Source organism: Lolium rigidum, chromosome 2 (genome assembly GCF_022539505.1).
Source record: "Lolium rigidum isolate FL_2022 chromosome 2, APGP_CSIRO_Lrig_0.1, whole genome shotgun sequence".
Taxonomy (NCBI): Eukaryota; Viridiplantae; Streptophyta; class Magnoliopsida; order Poales; family Poaceae; genus Lolium; species Lolium rigidum.
This window is the reverse complement of record NC_061509.1, coordinates 93,615,517-93,631,408: the sequence shown is the minus strand read 5'-3', so window position 1 is coordinate 93,631,408 and position 15,892 is coordinate 93,615,517. Positions and strand designations below refer to the sequence as shown.

At 46.2% G+C, this 15,892-nt stretch overlaps 1 protein-coding gene and 1 long non-coding RNA gene across 2 annotated transcripts; one reads left to right on the top strand and one right to left on the bottom strand.

Annotated features, from left to right (window-relative positions):
* The first annotated feature begins 3,838 nt into the window (after positions 1-3,838).
* LOC124692087 (peroxidase P7-like) lies at positions 3,839-5,713 on the top strand. Its single transcript, XM_047225387.1, has 3 exons — positions 3,839-4,327; positions 4,425-4,616; positions 5,048-5,713. The coding sequence occupies exons 1-3, from the start codon at positions 4,091-4,093 to the stop codon at positions 5,606-5,608; spliced, it is 990 nt and encodes a 329-aa protein (XP_047081343.1). The 5' UTR covers positions 3,839-4,090; the 3' UTR covers positions 5,609-5,713.
* A 3,844-nt stretch (positions 5,714-9,557) lies between these two features.
* LOC124692088 lies at positions 9,558-15,599 on the bottom strand. The gene is made up of 2 exons (XR_006999323.1): positions 15,427-15,599; positions 9,558-10,226 (listed from the first exon to the last, which is right to left on the bottom strand). It is a non-coding gene; the product is annotated as an uncharacterized LOC124692088 (long non-coding RNA).
* Positions 15,600-15,892: the final 293 nt, after the last annotated feature.

Genomic DNA, 15,892 nt, shown 5'->3' with positions numbered 1-15,892 from the left:
ATAGTGTGGATGATGATGGTTGTTTGCGAAGAACAGTAAAAAACAATTGCAGTAGATTGTATTTCAGATGTAAAGAATTGGACCAGGGTCCACAGTTCACCAGTGGTGTCTCTCCCATAAGACAAACAGATGTTGGGTGAACAAATTACAGTTGGGCAATTGACAAATAAAGAAGGCATAACAATGCACATACATATATCATGATTAGTACTATGAGATTTAATCAGGGCATTACGACAAAGTACATAGACCGCTATCCAGCATGTATCTATGCCTAAAAAGTCCACCTTCAGGTTATCATTCGAACCCCCTCCAGTATTAAGTTGCAAACAACAGACAATTGCATTAAGTATGGTACGTAATGTAATCAACACAAATATCCATAGATAAAGCATCGATGTTTTATCCCTAGTGGCAACAGCACATCCACAACCTTAGAACTTTCCGTCACTATCCCAGATTTAATGGAGGCATGAACCCACTATCGAGCATAAATACTCCCTCTTGGAGTCACAAGTATCAACTTGGCCAGAGCCTCTACTAGCAACGGAGAGCATGCAAGAACATAAACAGCATATATGATAGATTGATAATCAACTTGACATAGTATTCAATATTCATCGGATCCCAACAAACACAACATGTAGGATTACAAATAGATGATCTTGATCATGATAGGCAGCTCACAAGATCTAACATGATAGCACAATGAGGAGAAGACAACCATCTAGCTACTGCTATGGACCCATAGTCCAGGGGTGGACTACTCACACATCGATCCGGAGGCGATCATGGCGATGAAGAGACCTCCGGAGATGATTCCCCTCTTCGGCAGGGTGCCGGAGGCAATCTCCTGAATCCCCCGAGATGGGATTGGCGGCGGCGGCGTCTCTGGAAGGTTTTCCGTATCGTGGCTCTCGGTACTGGGGTTTTCGCGACAAAGGCTTTAAGTAGGCGGAAGGACGGAGTCAAAGGGCTGACAGGGGCCCCACACGCTAGGGCGGCGCGGGCCCAGCCCTGGCTGCGCGGCCCTAGTGTGGCGGCGCCTCGTCTCCCCACTTCATAGTCCTTTCGGTCTTCTGGAAGCTTCGTGGAAAAATAAGACCCTGGGCGTTGATTTCGTCCAATTCCGAGAATATTTCCTTTGTAGGATTTCTGAAACCAAAAACAGCAGAAAACGACAATCGTCTCTTCGGCATCTCGTCAATAGGTTAGTGCCGTAAAATGCATAATAATGACATATAATGTGTATAAAACATGTGAGTATCATCATAAAAGTAGCATGGAACATAAGAAATTATAGATACGTTTGAGACGTATCACCTCTATGTTGTGTGTTTTGAATATAACTAATGCGGACTAACGCTGTTTTCAGTAGAATTGCTCTGGTGTCTCATGTTTGTGCAGAAATCCAACTTTCGGGAAAATTCCCTGAAAATATAGAAAAAACCAATATTTCACCTTAAGACTCCCGGAGCCAGAAGACGAGATGGAGGGGGCCCACGAGGGGCCCACACCCACCCTCCGCGCAGGATAGGCCTTGGCCGCACCAGGGGGTGGTCTGGCCGCCTTGGCCACCCCTTTGACCTCTCCTTCGCACTATAAGAAGCCCCTAGACCTGAAAACCGAGGGGGGTTCGACGTTTTTCCAGAAAGAGTTTCGCTGCTCCGCCGCCACCAGAAACCCCAATTCGGGGACCAGAAACTCCGTTTTGGCACCCTGCCGGGATGGGGGTTTGGAGGAGATCATCGCCATCACCGACGCCTCTCCATCAACCATCCATGATTCCCCCATCCATGTGTGAGTAATTCCCCGCTTTAGGCTGTACGGGATGGTAGGGATTGGATGAGATTAGTCATGTAATAGCTATAAGATTGTTATGGGCATAGTGCCTAGTATCCGTTGTTAGTATTTTTGACATTGTTGTGACTTGCTATGCGTAATGCTTGTCACTTTGGGCCCGAGTGTCATGATCTCAGATCTGAACATATTATTGATTCATGAGGATAATTATTATTTTTGATCATATCTGTAAGTTGTATACACATATTGTTGTCCGGAACCTGATGCTCGAAGGTGACCATAATTGGGATAACCGGAGGGGATGGCTATGATGTGAGGATCACGTGTGTTCATGGAGTGTTAATGCTTTGCTCCGATACTCTATTAAAAGGAGTACCTTAATTACCAGTAGTTTCCCTAGAGGCCCCGCTGCAACGGGTTGGTAGGAAAAAAGATGTCGTGCAAGTTTCTCATTGCGAGTACGCACGACTAAATAGGAACACACGCCTATGGTTATATTATGCTAGGATGCTTTTATCATTATTACTTGCAATGCCTATGTCTTGCTATTACATGGACTATCTCATTCATGCAGCGCCCGTTCATCCATCATTGTGCCTACAGTATTTTAATCTCGCTGTCTACTGCAATCATCGCTACTGCTATTTTTATTTCGCTACTGCTGTTACTTTACTACTACCACTTCCATAAAACTGTTACTACTGATAAACTGTTGCGAGCAAGTCTATTTTGAGGTGCAGGTGGATTGACAACTCATCTGTTAAAGCTTATAAATATTCTTTGGCTCCCCTTGTGTCGAATCAATAAATTTGGGTTTTAGTTCTGCGATCCCCTATACTTGTGGGTCATCCGGAGACTCCTCGGATACATCCTGCGTAAATTCCCACACCGGCCCTATCCTCATATTTAACACGTCCTTTGCCACACTCGTCTCCACATCTCTACCGCACTTGACAACACCCTTTCCGCCACTCGCCTCAACAACACAATGTTGCACCGACCCGCGACAACCTACACCATGATTGGCCGTAGCGGACGCACGCCACCGCAACCAGAGCATGTGTGCCACCTTAGCCCAAGCCTGTGGCGTCGCTATAGCTCAGCGAGGAGATTGAGCTGTTGGACTTCGGTTTAGATGACTTCTCGGACGACTCCAAGTTCGACAAGTGGAACGAGGCGTTTATAGCGGACACGGAGGCCAAGTTCACGGAGGAGGAGGCGGAGTGGGGTGCCTAGGAGGAGTTAGTGGGGGAACCAGAGCAGGATGTGTGATCCTTGCCTCCCTTCATTGCAGCGTGGGAACAGAGGATCCGAGAGGAAGTCCTCGAGGAGACCAACGCCGCCATCTTCGAGCGCATCGTTGAGACCTTGCGCGAGCGGGCGCCCATGGAGGAGCCTAGTCGCCTCCTCATGGTGGCCGAGGGGCGAAGCCTGCTCGAGCTCTACGCTTAGCGCCAGGCCAAGGCGGCCACCCACGGAGAAGTGAGACTCGCCCAGAACAAGGAGTCAAGGGTGGAGAGGCGGGCGCGAGAGCACGCGGCGCTGGCCAAGGGAAAGAACGATGGCGAGACAAGTCCGTTGACCGACGGTCCGTAAACTAGGGTTTAGTTAACTTTTAGCTGTTATGTTGAACCTTGTAATATATCTAAATTTTAGCTGTTTTAGTTCATTTTTACCCATTTTCGTATCATTCGTTCGAATTCGCCTCGACCCTTCAAATTATCTTGGTCGCCGGTGTGGGCAATCCCTTGCCAAACTAAGAGATGAGATGCTGGTGACCTTTGTAGAGCACTGTCGGCGTATGTACTAACGCATATTTGGAGTGCCCGATGAAGATGCTCTAAATTGCTACGGGTAGCTCGGCCTCCCGTTTTGAGTTTCCGGGTGTGAGTTGGGATAACAGAACAATTTAATACACTGCAGTAGTGTATCTAGTAGCAGGCCGGATTGTAGGTACAGTACTACCCATTTTCTGTTGGCATGGCCGTTAAGACCTTACATATAGCAGGATCATGCACGCATGGTATGGTAGGATCTCAGCTCGATAAGAGCTGTCACGAACGGAATGGATTCTAGTTACAAGTTGCGTGGCCCGCCCCCGTGATGAGTAGTTATTTTTGCTTCACTCGATCTCCTGGCAACAACCGCGGGAATGGACGACACTATATAGTTCACGGGGAAGCCGCAGCTTAGAGGTGGTACCACTACCACTACCACTGCACGGCACTGCTTCTCCAACTCAAAAGGGAATTGGAGGAGCCAAGGGGAGCGAATTAGGAAGCTCGCAATGGCGGCTCCCCTGTTTGTTGGTGGTAGAGCGGCGGCCATGACCGCGGCGGTGCTGGCCACCGTCGCCGCCCTGCTCGCCCCCGCCGCCGTGGCGCAGCTCTCGACGTCCTTCTACAGCGGCAGCTGCGCGAGCCTGGAGTCCATCGTGCGGTCGGGGATGACGTCCGCCGTGCAGCAGGAGCCGCGGATGGGCGCCTCCATCCTCCGCCTCTTCTTCCACGACTGCTTCGTCAACGTACGTTCCTCCAACCTATCATCTCTGCTGCTACACACCTGCTGAGCTGACCTGAATTGGGACTCATATCCATGTCGATTCCGATTGCCGCGCGCAGGGCTGTGACGGTTCGGTGCTGCTGGACGACTCGTCGACCCTCACGGGAGAGAAGAACGCCGGGCCCAACGCCAACTCGCTGCGGGGCTACGAGGTGATCGACGCCATCAAGTCCCGGGTCGACGCCGCCTGCCCCGGCACCGTCTCCTGCGCCGACATTCTCGCCGTCGCCGCGCGAGACGGCGTCAACCTGGTAAGCGCGCTCCTACCTCCTACTAAGCTTAATTACCATGCACGCCCTCCATGGTGAAAATAGACCGATAATTTATTTACGTACTGCATCGATCTGCCGACACCCCGTACACCGAACTAGCTGTCGCCTTGTCCGAAAAGACCAGTGTCCAATTTTAACAACGCACGCGCGACAAACTAGTCAGCACATGCCTTTTGACATGTGGGCCGCGGCCTCGATTGATTTGCACAGACAACCGCTTACAGCTAGTGAGGTTGTTGCCGCTGCACGATGTTGAAAGCTCGATCTTTCTGGGATATCGGTTGATTCTGTCGTCGTGTATGATACTACCACTTGTGTTCTCACTATACAAGCAGTCAGTTACACTCTTGGATCCTACTTGTCTGAATTACCACGTAACGTGGGCTGATCATCGACGTTTGTTTCTGCAGCTGGGCGGTCCGACGTGGGCAGTGCCGCTGGGCCGCCGCGACGCACGCACGACGACGCAAGCGGCGGCGAACAGCAACCTCCCCTCCCCGTCATCCAGCGCCGCCACCCTCATCTCTGCGTTCGCGTCCAAGGGCCTCGACTCCAGGGACATGGTGGCGCTCTCCGGCGCGCACACCATCGGGGCGGCGCGGTGCGCGAGCTTCCGGTCGCGCATCTACAACGACACTAACATCAATGCCGGGTTCGCGACGCGGCGGCGGCAGGTGTGCGGCCCGCAGAGCGGCGCCACCGACGGGAACCTGGCGCCGCTGGACGCCTTCAGCTCCGTCCGCTTCGACAACGGATACTACCGCAACCTGCTCAGCCGCTTCGGGCTGCTGCACTCGGACCAGGAGCTCTTCGGCAGCGGCGGGCCCGTCGACTCCATCGCGCAGCAGTACGCGGGCAACGGCGGCGCCTTCTCCGCCGACTTCGTCACCGCCATGATCAAGATGGGCAACATCAGCCCGCTCACGGGGTCCAGCGGCGAGATCCGCAACAACTGCAGGAAACCCAACTAACTTTTGCTCCTTCCTGGAGACTCGTGGCCGGCCGGGGATCGATCGCTCGACATTATTGCCAGCGAAGATCGGGGGGGACGACGAGAAGCATTTAGGCGGGTCGGATGTGTGGCTTTTTTTTGTTCTGGTGGGAAGGCGGTGGAGTGCGTGTGAAGGGAGGCAACGGAATAATCAGGTGGTGGAGTGGCGCTGTCAGGTGGTGGAGAGGAATGGGGCTCGTACGTGCGTGTCGCCGCCGGCCGGCGACTCATCACGGCGGGCACCGTATTGCTTTTGGTAGTATTTCGGTTGCATTCTTTTCTCTGTACCATATCATGATTACAGTTTCGCATAGATGTAAGTACGTGGCCCTTGAGCGATGATTGTTTTGGAAGGAAAGGAAATAACAAACGACACACTGTATGTTCACGTGGTGTGTTTCCCTGACAAGTCAAGTTAGCAACCACCGCGAGTCTGCAAAGCGAGACGATCTACATGATAATGCCTTGTCTGCGTTAACGGTCCTAACGAGTTCAGTTTTACCGATGGGATCTAGACCTGATCACCTGAACATACGTCCAACTACTATCCTATAAATATAGTTGTAAGTTGTCATCCATGGATAATGTGCGTGCAGTGCCGTGGAAAGCTGTCTGCGACGGGCCGGCTAGGGCGACTGGTGCAATGACGTGAAAGGTCTTGGATAATTTGAGTGAGTTTCCATGTCTATCCATCCAATTATTGCACTACCTAGGCAGTTAGATCCCAACAAGTGACTTGTAACAACATCTTCAGTCGCGTTCCAAAGACGGCATTCGGAAAAGCGCCGTATGGAGTGTTTGTGAGAGGCCACAAAGTTGCTCCAAAATATTTAAATAGCATGAAAATAAAAGTTTTCATTTAAGTTTGATTATATTTTACAATGAAAACGGCTAGTGGATCTTCCCTAGACTACTCGTCGTCCTTTGGGGCACTCGACAGCCACGTCCCGCCGTAGCCGATCCCGCACTCTTCAGCTTCTAGAGCCGTCGCATCCTCTCGAGCCTCGCAAAAAGGCGTTCTTCGGTGTCCTTGAGGAGCCGCTGCCGCTCCTCTGCGAAGGAGCGGCGGCCTGCCTCCTCTATCTGTGACCGTTGGATGGAGACGTCGACGGCGTGGCGCCGCTGCTCCTCATTGGCTTCCTCGCGGGCACGAGAGTCATCCTCGGTGGAGGTAGAGGTGGAGGCGGAGGTGGAGGTGCCTGGCCGTCGCCGGTGCGCCTCAACATTGACTAGGTGGCTGCTAAGCAACGAGGCATGTTCTCGTGGAGGTGGAGGAAAGGATTGCTGGCACCTGTGGTGGCGATAGCGAGCAGAGGCGGCCTTTTATAGCCGATGAAGACGCGGGAAGAGGCGGGAGAAAGCACGGGAGGCGACGAAGAAGGCGGGGGAAGATCCCTGTGCGCGGGAAGGCGGCCAACGGCGACGCGTGGAGGAGGCGCAACACCGACGGGACGGCTCGCCTGCTCCGCCTCGGAAATCATCGTCAGTATTAAGGCAAAGGTGAAACGCTTCGGTTCATATCGCTGATGAGGCGGGCTTGCCAGTCGTCCCCGTCGCTTTTAGTTGCGTCTAGTGTCCCTGCAACGTTCCCTGTGTGGCGGGGATAGACTTGGGGCTTCGGATACCGTATTGGGCCGCGTCGGATCGGAAAGGGCTTTTAGACACGCGGCTAGGGCAGTCAAACGTCCGCCACGCCGAAAGTTCTTTTGGCGGACGCTTTGTTCTTATTATTTATGGAAGGAGAAATCTGTTACAAATATATACTAGCAAATGCAGCACGCCGCACCCTCAAATTGGCCGCGAGTTGAAGAATAGAAGACAATTTTAATGTTATGCCAGTACTAGTGGTTTTACGTACTTTCACGCTTTAGTTACATGTTCAGTTAGTGTTACATGCTGAATTTAAATGCGAATTTTTTTCTAGGGAGAGAGATAGGGAAAATACCTGTATGTAGGATTCGGACACCTGATTATGCATGATTTATTAAAAATTTGTAAAATAATATATTTTACAAACCATTGGTCCGATTAGCCAACCATCTGCATTGCGATTGGCTTCATATCTAGATATCACGCTTTTATGTTTTGAAGAAACAACACATAAATTATCCATATAAATATCCTCAGTTGCCAAATTAACAACGAAAAATTGGCATGAAAATATAGTTGCTAGTTTATTTATTCATGTTTTTAGTCAGTGTAATGTTAGAACTAGAGAGCAAGTATTCTAGATTTTGAAAAACTAATAGATGATATCACCAAAAAAAAAAAGAGTCGTAACATGTAGTGTTGCATTGATGTAGAATAAGATCCAAAAATGTGGACATTCTAAAAAAAAGATCCAAAAATGTGGTAGCCAAGTTATTATAATATAGCAATGTTATAATATGACAGATGATAACAATTTAGAAATACCAACGGCATGAGAAAGGTACCAAAACATGTCAACAAACAATCTAGCTTTAAAGATCTCAGCGTGACTAAGCCGATTTTAAAAATGAAACACCAAACGAGCACTGAGCGTTGTTTCATAGCTCTTTCTATATCTCTATCTCTACTACTATAATGCACCAGTTTTGAATTTGAATTTTGAATCCCATCCCATGTTCCCGCCATGCAATGAAGAACCATTTTTGACCATTGATCTCAAGGCATGTGTTGCTATCCACCGTACATCATCATGTGTTGTGCAAAATCCAACGGCTATACTTCGTCGGATTCGCCTGACTCTTCTCCCGCTCCTCCCGCGCGCTGGAAGCTGCTCAGCTCTTCCAGATAGCTCTACACGTTCGCGCTTATCATATTTTATTCAATTGCCGGCCGCGCCCGCGCTCCAGTACTGGATATGCTCAATTCGTTCTTCCCGCGCATAGCACACCACCGGCCGCATTCACTCTGCTGTCCTTCCGCCCCCTACATCTCGAATCTCACATCCGACTACAGCTCTGCTTCCATTGCTGTTGCAAGATCACAGTTCTTGGCACAGCTGAAGTATTACTCGCTTCGCTGCATCTCCTGTCTGCAGCGTTGCATATCTCCGGCGGCGCCGTCGTGTACATACGTATACGATCCGTACGTATACACCCAAGCCGCCGTGGTGTGGAGCCAACACCGCAGGAGGAAACCACGTGTGAGTCGCTCTCTCCTTTGTTAATTTTTTTTTATGATGGGTATTATTTTGCACAATTCATCTACGTTCAGATTGCTGCACATATGGTGCTTCTTGATAGTCGTGACACTAAAATTAGCTGGTTATTATTTGCGTGTTATCTCTCTTATTTTCGTCGCACATCAAGTGTTTGGCTTTTTGTTCAGTCCACTTACAGATCTTTGATGTGAACTACATAAATCCACTTAGTATTGGTATAAGTGTGAAATGGCAAGCGATTTGGTTCTTTTCTAGACCAATGAAATCATATTTTTTACTGTTAATAAAAAATTGATTGTTGGTAATCTTTAAGTTATGCTCAATATTTTTGCCACATTAACTGATTGCAATTTGTTTTCATTGAAAGGAAAGTATTATGTACATCAATCTGGTTATGTTTTTCTACTACACATAAGCAATTAATTCCGTCCCTATTTTTCCTGTGTGTCTCAAATGTCTGACACTCCAGATTGAAATCATCATATGGTTCAACCAAGCGGTGCAGTATCAATGGATGCTTCTCAGCGTAAACGATACCGTGATCGGGTTAGGTATATGCAGATGACATCACATCAGAGACAAATGTATTTGCAGAGGAATCGGGAGTACAAACGAATAAAGCGAGTTGGCAGTGCAAGTAGTAGCAATGCACAATCTGTAACAGGGGATACCAGTATGAGTACCCATGGCAACATCCACTTGCCAACTGAATCTTCTAGAATGACAGAAGTTACCATGCCCTGTGGTAGGAAAAATATCATCTTTGTTGTACATGATTATGTGATGATACTAATATGTATTTGTCTGCCAGGAAAAGAAATAGCAGTCACTCTGTTACAAGAAGAAGATTTTCCATCTTCAAGCTCCAATATACACAGTTCAATGATCCATCAACCAAGATGTTCAGCAAAGAGGAAACGAGGTTGGTAAAAATATATTAATTTAGTTCTAATGTATTGTATATTTACTAATAATACAGCCTAATTTTTTTTGGCCATGTGACAAACAGTGACTGCAGTTGGCAGTTTCGATGTGTCAGCATCTAAACAAGGCATCCTTCTTCAGTCAAATATGTGCCGCCCGAAAAATGGTACTCGAATGAAGATCAGTCCATCTGGAGTATTTGTATCTTCTATTTCTTCAGAAAATCAAACTCCAGACGATGCACAAATATATAACAGAATTAGTGGCCATGGTGGACGTAAGATCCGATGCACCACTAGCTGCTATTCCCAGTTGACACCTGAACAAGGAGAGGAATACTTACAAACAAGACGTGAGTACAAGAGAAGAAGAAAGTCTCAAGGTGTAAGTTCGAATGGTGCACACCCTACACCTGATGGAGTACTTGTTAGCAATGAACGTACAACTGGACGTACTCCTGTGAAACTACAAGATCATACCAACCTTGAACATGAAGATCTTATCTACGTGCCAAGGGATTCTTTTCCTGTCATCATTCGAGGTAATTTCAGTACCACCTTGCACTGATTTTACTTATTATGCTCAGATAAAATATTATGTCATCTGATTTTTATGTTTCACAAACGACAGATAATATTGGAGACACTAGAGAGATGCTTGAATATGACAACCATGATGATGAAAGTTATATGTTCAGCGGACAAGGTATGTATTTACTTGACTTAGTTTTACAATAATACTTCCAAGTCTGACTTGTATTTCTAATATTTTCAAATAAAACTATGCAGGTTTTGAATTCCAATCATATCTAGAAAGAAATATTGTCCCAAGTCGCATACAGATGGATCCATATGATCGTATATATCAAAATTTACCCAGCGATTATCATTTTCTAGATCAGGTTCCTAACTGTCGACATTGCAATGCAAAAAGGTTCCAGTATGAGAGACCAACATTTTGTTGCATGGGTGGAAAAGTTAAAATAGTAAGTCCACCAGTACCCGATGAATTACGTCGATTGTACACAAGCCAAGATTCAGATGCAAAGTACTTCCGGGATAACATACGTTACTTCAATTCTCACTTCTCCTTTACCTCTCTTGGGGTTGTCTTGGATCAACGATTCTGCAACAATAGATCTGGAGTTTATACATTCCGCGCACAGGGTCAGATTTATCACCCAATCGATCAATTAGTGCCCAGAGAAGATGGTCCCAAGCATCTACAGCTATATTTTTATGACACTGATGCTGATCTACAACAGAGATTTCGTCATTCACCTAACCTTAATAAAGATCTCATCAGAAAGTTGCTAGATATTCTCTCATCTAATCCTTATGTCCAGATCTTTAGAAGTCTTGGTTCTATTCCAAACCTTGCTGAGTATAGGATTGAGCTCAACACAAATATTGCTCTGGACCAAAGAGTATATAATGCTCCAACAGCATCACAAGTGGCAGCAATTTGGGTTGAGGGAAGTGACCCTCGAGGCCATTTTGACAGGAGTATAATGGTTTATGGTAAATCAGACCGTCCACAATATATAAAGGCATATCATGGGTGTTATGATCCGCTATCATATCCGCTTCTTTTCCCAAATGGAGAGGTCGGATGGAACTTGGACCTTCCTAGAGTGAGTCGACGTGCAAGGACATCTATAGCCAATCAATTAAATACTTTTGACGAAGAAGGCAAGTACATTATCATACATTAATTGGTTAACATCTCTATGTTTACACTCTAGAATAGCTTACTAACAAATGTTATTTTGGATTATGTAGGAATGCTGGAACATGGTCCTGGTTCTTGTGTCTCGCCGCGAGAGTATTATTGTTTCAAGCTGCAAATTAGACCCAGAGAATTTAACATCCTACTGTTTGGAAGGAGATTGACTCAACAATATGTGGTTGACATGTACATTAAGATTGAATCAATAAGTTTAGCATTCTTGTTACGACCATCTACTCAGAATCTCATAAGAGCAGATTTATATCAAGGATTGGTAGATAGCATTGTTGCTGGTGAAACACGTGCATGTATGACTGGTAAGCGCATTGTGCTCCCTCCATCATTTATTGGTGGACCACGAGATATGCGTCGCAGATATCTGGATGCTATGGCTTTGGTCCAACGGTTTGGCAAGCCAGACATATTCCTTACAATGACTTGCAACCCACACTGGGAGGAGATAACTAGAGAACTCGCACCAGGCCAATCACCACAAGACCGTCCTGACTTGGTAGCACGAGTCTTCAAGGCAAAATTAGAGGATTTAAAGGCTCTTCTGTTCAAGAAGAAATTCTTTGGTGAAGTTGCTGCACATGTGCATGTAATTGAGTTTCAGAAGAGAGGTCTACCACATGCACACTTCTTGATAATTCTGAATTCAAATTACAAGATAACTAACCCAGACCAATATGATGAGATAATATCGGCTGAAATTCCTGATAGTGATAAATATCCTATGTTGCATGCTTTAGTTATTAAGCACATGATGCATGGCCCGTGTGGAGTTCTCAACATAAACAATCCATGTATGGAAAATGGAAGTTGTAGGTATCATTATCCTCGGCAGTTCGCAGAGACTACACTGCAAGGAGATGACTCTTACCCAATCTATAGGCGCAGGAATGACGGCTGTCGAGTGTGCATTAGGGGTGCAGTTCTGGACAATAGATGGGTTGTGCCTTACAATCCCTATCTACTTATGCGATACAATTGCCATATCAATATTGAAGTTTGCTCTAGCATCAAGGCGGTGAAATATTTATTCAAGTACATCTACAAAGGTCATGATCGTGCCTCCTTCGTGATCGAGGCCACGGGAGATGATGCAGTTATTAATGAGATACGTGATTACAGAGATGCAAGGTTTATATCGCCTCCAGAGGCAATATGGAGGATTTATTCTTTCAATCTTAGTGAGATGTGTCCATCAGTTATACAGTTACAAGTCCATTTGCCAAATATGCACCACGTGTGCTATAAAGATTATGAAAATTTGCAAGATGTGGTCGGAAAAGGATTGGCTTCGAGAACAATGCTTACTGAATATTTTAGGATGAATTCTATTGATAGTTATGCCAGGAATTTCTTATACAAGGAATTTCCAGAATATTTTGTATGGGAAAATCGTACTAAGAGTTGGAGACGTCGCAAACAGAGAATACAAGTAGGGAGACTTGTTGCTGCACACCCTGCTGAAGGAGAACGGTACTACCTGAGGATACTGTTAAATCATGTGAGGGGAGCTACATCATTCGAGGATCTGCGGACCGTCAATGGTTTTGTCTTGGCCACTTTCAGAGAGGCTGCAGAGAGAAGGGGTCTGATTGAGGCTGATCGTAGTGTTTCTGATTGTCTGAGCGAGGCTGCGACATTCGAAATGCCTTCTGCACTTAGAAGGCTTTTTGCAACAATATTGGTTTTCTGTGAGGTAACAAGTGTTCGTGAATTATGGGAAGAACATTTCGAGGCCATGGCTGATGATTTTAGACAGGAGAGTGCAAGTAATAAAGAATGCCTTGAGCAGATGGTACTCAGAGATATTAGTGCCCTGTTATACTCAATGGGCAAGGATATTAGATGCTTTGATCTCCCAAAAATGCTACATGGGACTGATTTGGATAGCTCAATATGTAGAGAAGTAACTGAAGAGTTGTCTATTCCTGTTGATCAAGAGCACCTGGACCTCTGTGCAACATTAAATTGTGAGCAAAAACTTGCCTTTGATGAGATAATGCACCATGTTCTGCAGAAGAAGAGTAAGGTCTTTTTTATTGATGGTCCAGGAGGTACAGGAAAGACACATCTGTATAAAGCTTTACTCGCAAAAGTGCGGTCCATGGGTCTAATAGCAATTGCAACTGCAACATCCGGAATTTCTGCATCTATATTGCCGGGTGGTAGGACTGCACATTCCAGATTTAAGATACCTATAAATATTCAGAATGATAGTCAGTTTCAGTAAACAGAGTGGGACTGCAGAATTGCTTCGGAGAGCGTCTTTAATTATTTGGGACGAGGTTGCCATGACTAAACGTCAGGCTGTGGAGGCACTTGATAGATCCTTGCAAGATATTACTGGTGTTGGATCTCCATTTGGAGGAAAAGTGGTAGTATTGGGAGGAGATTTCAGACAAGTTCTTCCAGTGGTGAGGCGAGGCACAAGAGCACAAGTCACAGACGCTACGCTGAAGAGATCATATCTCTGGCAGGACATAAAACAAATAAAACTATGGCGTAACATGAGAGCACGATTTGATCCATGGTTCTCGGATTTTCTGTTAAGAATTGGTGATGGTACAGAAGAATCAATTGGCCAAGACTATGTGCGCCTTCCAGAAGAAATAGTTGTCCCATACACAGACTCAAAAAACTCGGTTAGTAAGTTACTAAATGATATCTTCCCTTCACTTGGCCAGAATGGAGCAACACCATCTTATATTAGCAGTCGCGCCATTCTCTCCACTAAGAATGAATACGTTGATGAACTAAACGCAATGCTTATTGACCGGTTTCCCGGAGAGGAAAAGATCTACTACAGTTTTGATTCAGCAGTGGATGATCCACATAATTACTATCCGCCTGAGTTTCTAAACTCACTCACACCCAATGGTCTTCCTCCACATGTTCTTAGACTGAAGATTAATTGTCCTGTCATTTTACTTCGGAACTTGGATCCGTTTAACGGACTGTGCAATGGAACGCGACTTATCATTAGAGCATTTCAAGAAAATGCTATTGATGCAGAAATTATTGGTGGCCAACATAATGGAAAAAGGGTATTCCTTCCACGAATTCCTTTGTATCCTTCGGAAGATGACGTGCTTCCCTTCAAATTCAAGAGAAAGCAATTTCCGATTCGTCTTAGCTTTGCCATGACAATTAACAAAGCTCAGGGACAAACTATTCCAAATGTTGGCATCTACCTTCCAGAGTCGGTGTTCTCTCATGGTCAACTCTATGTTGCTTTGTCTCGAGGGATATCAAGACAAACAACAAGAATACTTGCAAAACCAAATAAGGAAGTTGATCGGTCGGGCAAAAGCACCAAAAATATTGTCTACAGGGATGTTTTGATGTAATTCACGTAAATGTACAGGTATATTGGTCATTGCTATTTCTAATATTGCACGTTTTCTTTTATATTGTGATTCTAATCATCAGAAGTACAAATAGTGACCTAGGTGCTATACCATTCAACAGGTGTGTACATATAGCTGATGGTGCCTATGCTGGAATGATGTCCCTAGCTAATTGTGTCTACAACAGCGAATGTAATATAAAATGAGGTGGCAGGACATGTCTTTAAGGAATGGGAGAGGATAGTTGTCAAGGGAAATCCCTTTTGTGGAAGAAAGCTTAGTCTAATCAGATCAGACAGCAATACTCAAGACAATGTTGTGTTGTAGTTTGTAGATACTCCATTACTCTTAAAGTATTTTGTTTATCTTGTTGTGTGAACTCTGATTAGTACTGTAAGTCAGAGCTCTTAAATATGAGATAGCTATATATTTTCGAAAGATGAGCAACATAAACAATTTTTCATTATGTTGTTTCAACAAATGTGTGAAAAAGATGAGTTCCCTGACAGCAAATTTTAGATAGCAAGTACCCTAGATCAAACAAGGTAACGCCATTGTTAGAACTAGATCAAATGCTACAATCAATGACTAAATTATAGGTCATCCTGTAATCGAAACTGGGGAAAATCAAGAACTTACAATTGAAAGGTGGAAGGGACCGAGCAGGGTGAGACTGAAGCAACGAGGCATGTGCCGGCTTGCCTGCCGACTGCGGGTTGTAGCTGTCGCTACGGAACGAGAGGGCAACGCGAGCGGCGAGCCCCAGCCCCGATTGCCATAGCAGTCGGCAGCGCCACGCTCCGCGTTGCGGTCTTCAGATGGAATCTTCGGCGACGGACGCGGTGGCGCTCCCCTCGGCTCCTATTACAGTGGGGGCGGCGCAGCTGCGAGCTCTGCAGGTCGACCTATCGGCATCGCTGGCCAGGCTGCGGGCCACCGTGCGCCTCCGCAGAAGCGGCCAAAACTGTGAGAGCCTCTCCGCTGTTCCAGCGCGTGTCCCGTCTTCGTCAAGCTTCACCTTCAAAAGTATGGTCCGGTAAGCTTTGGGTTTGCATCGGAAAGCCAGTGGATTGGGCGATTCGGTAGAGTTGACTCACCTGCAGCA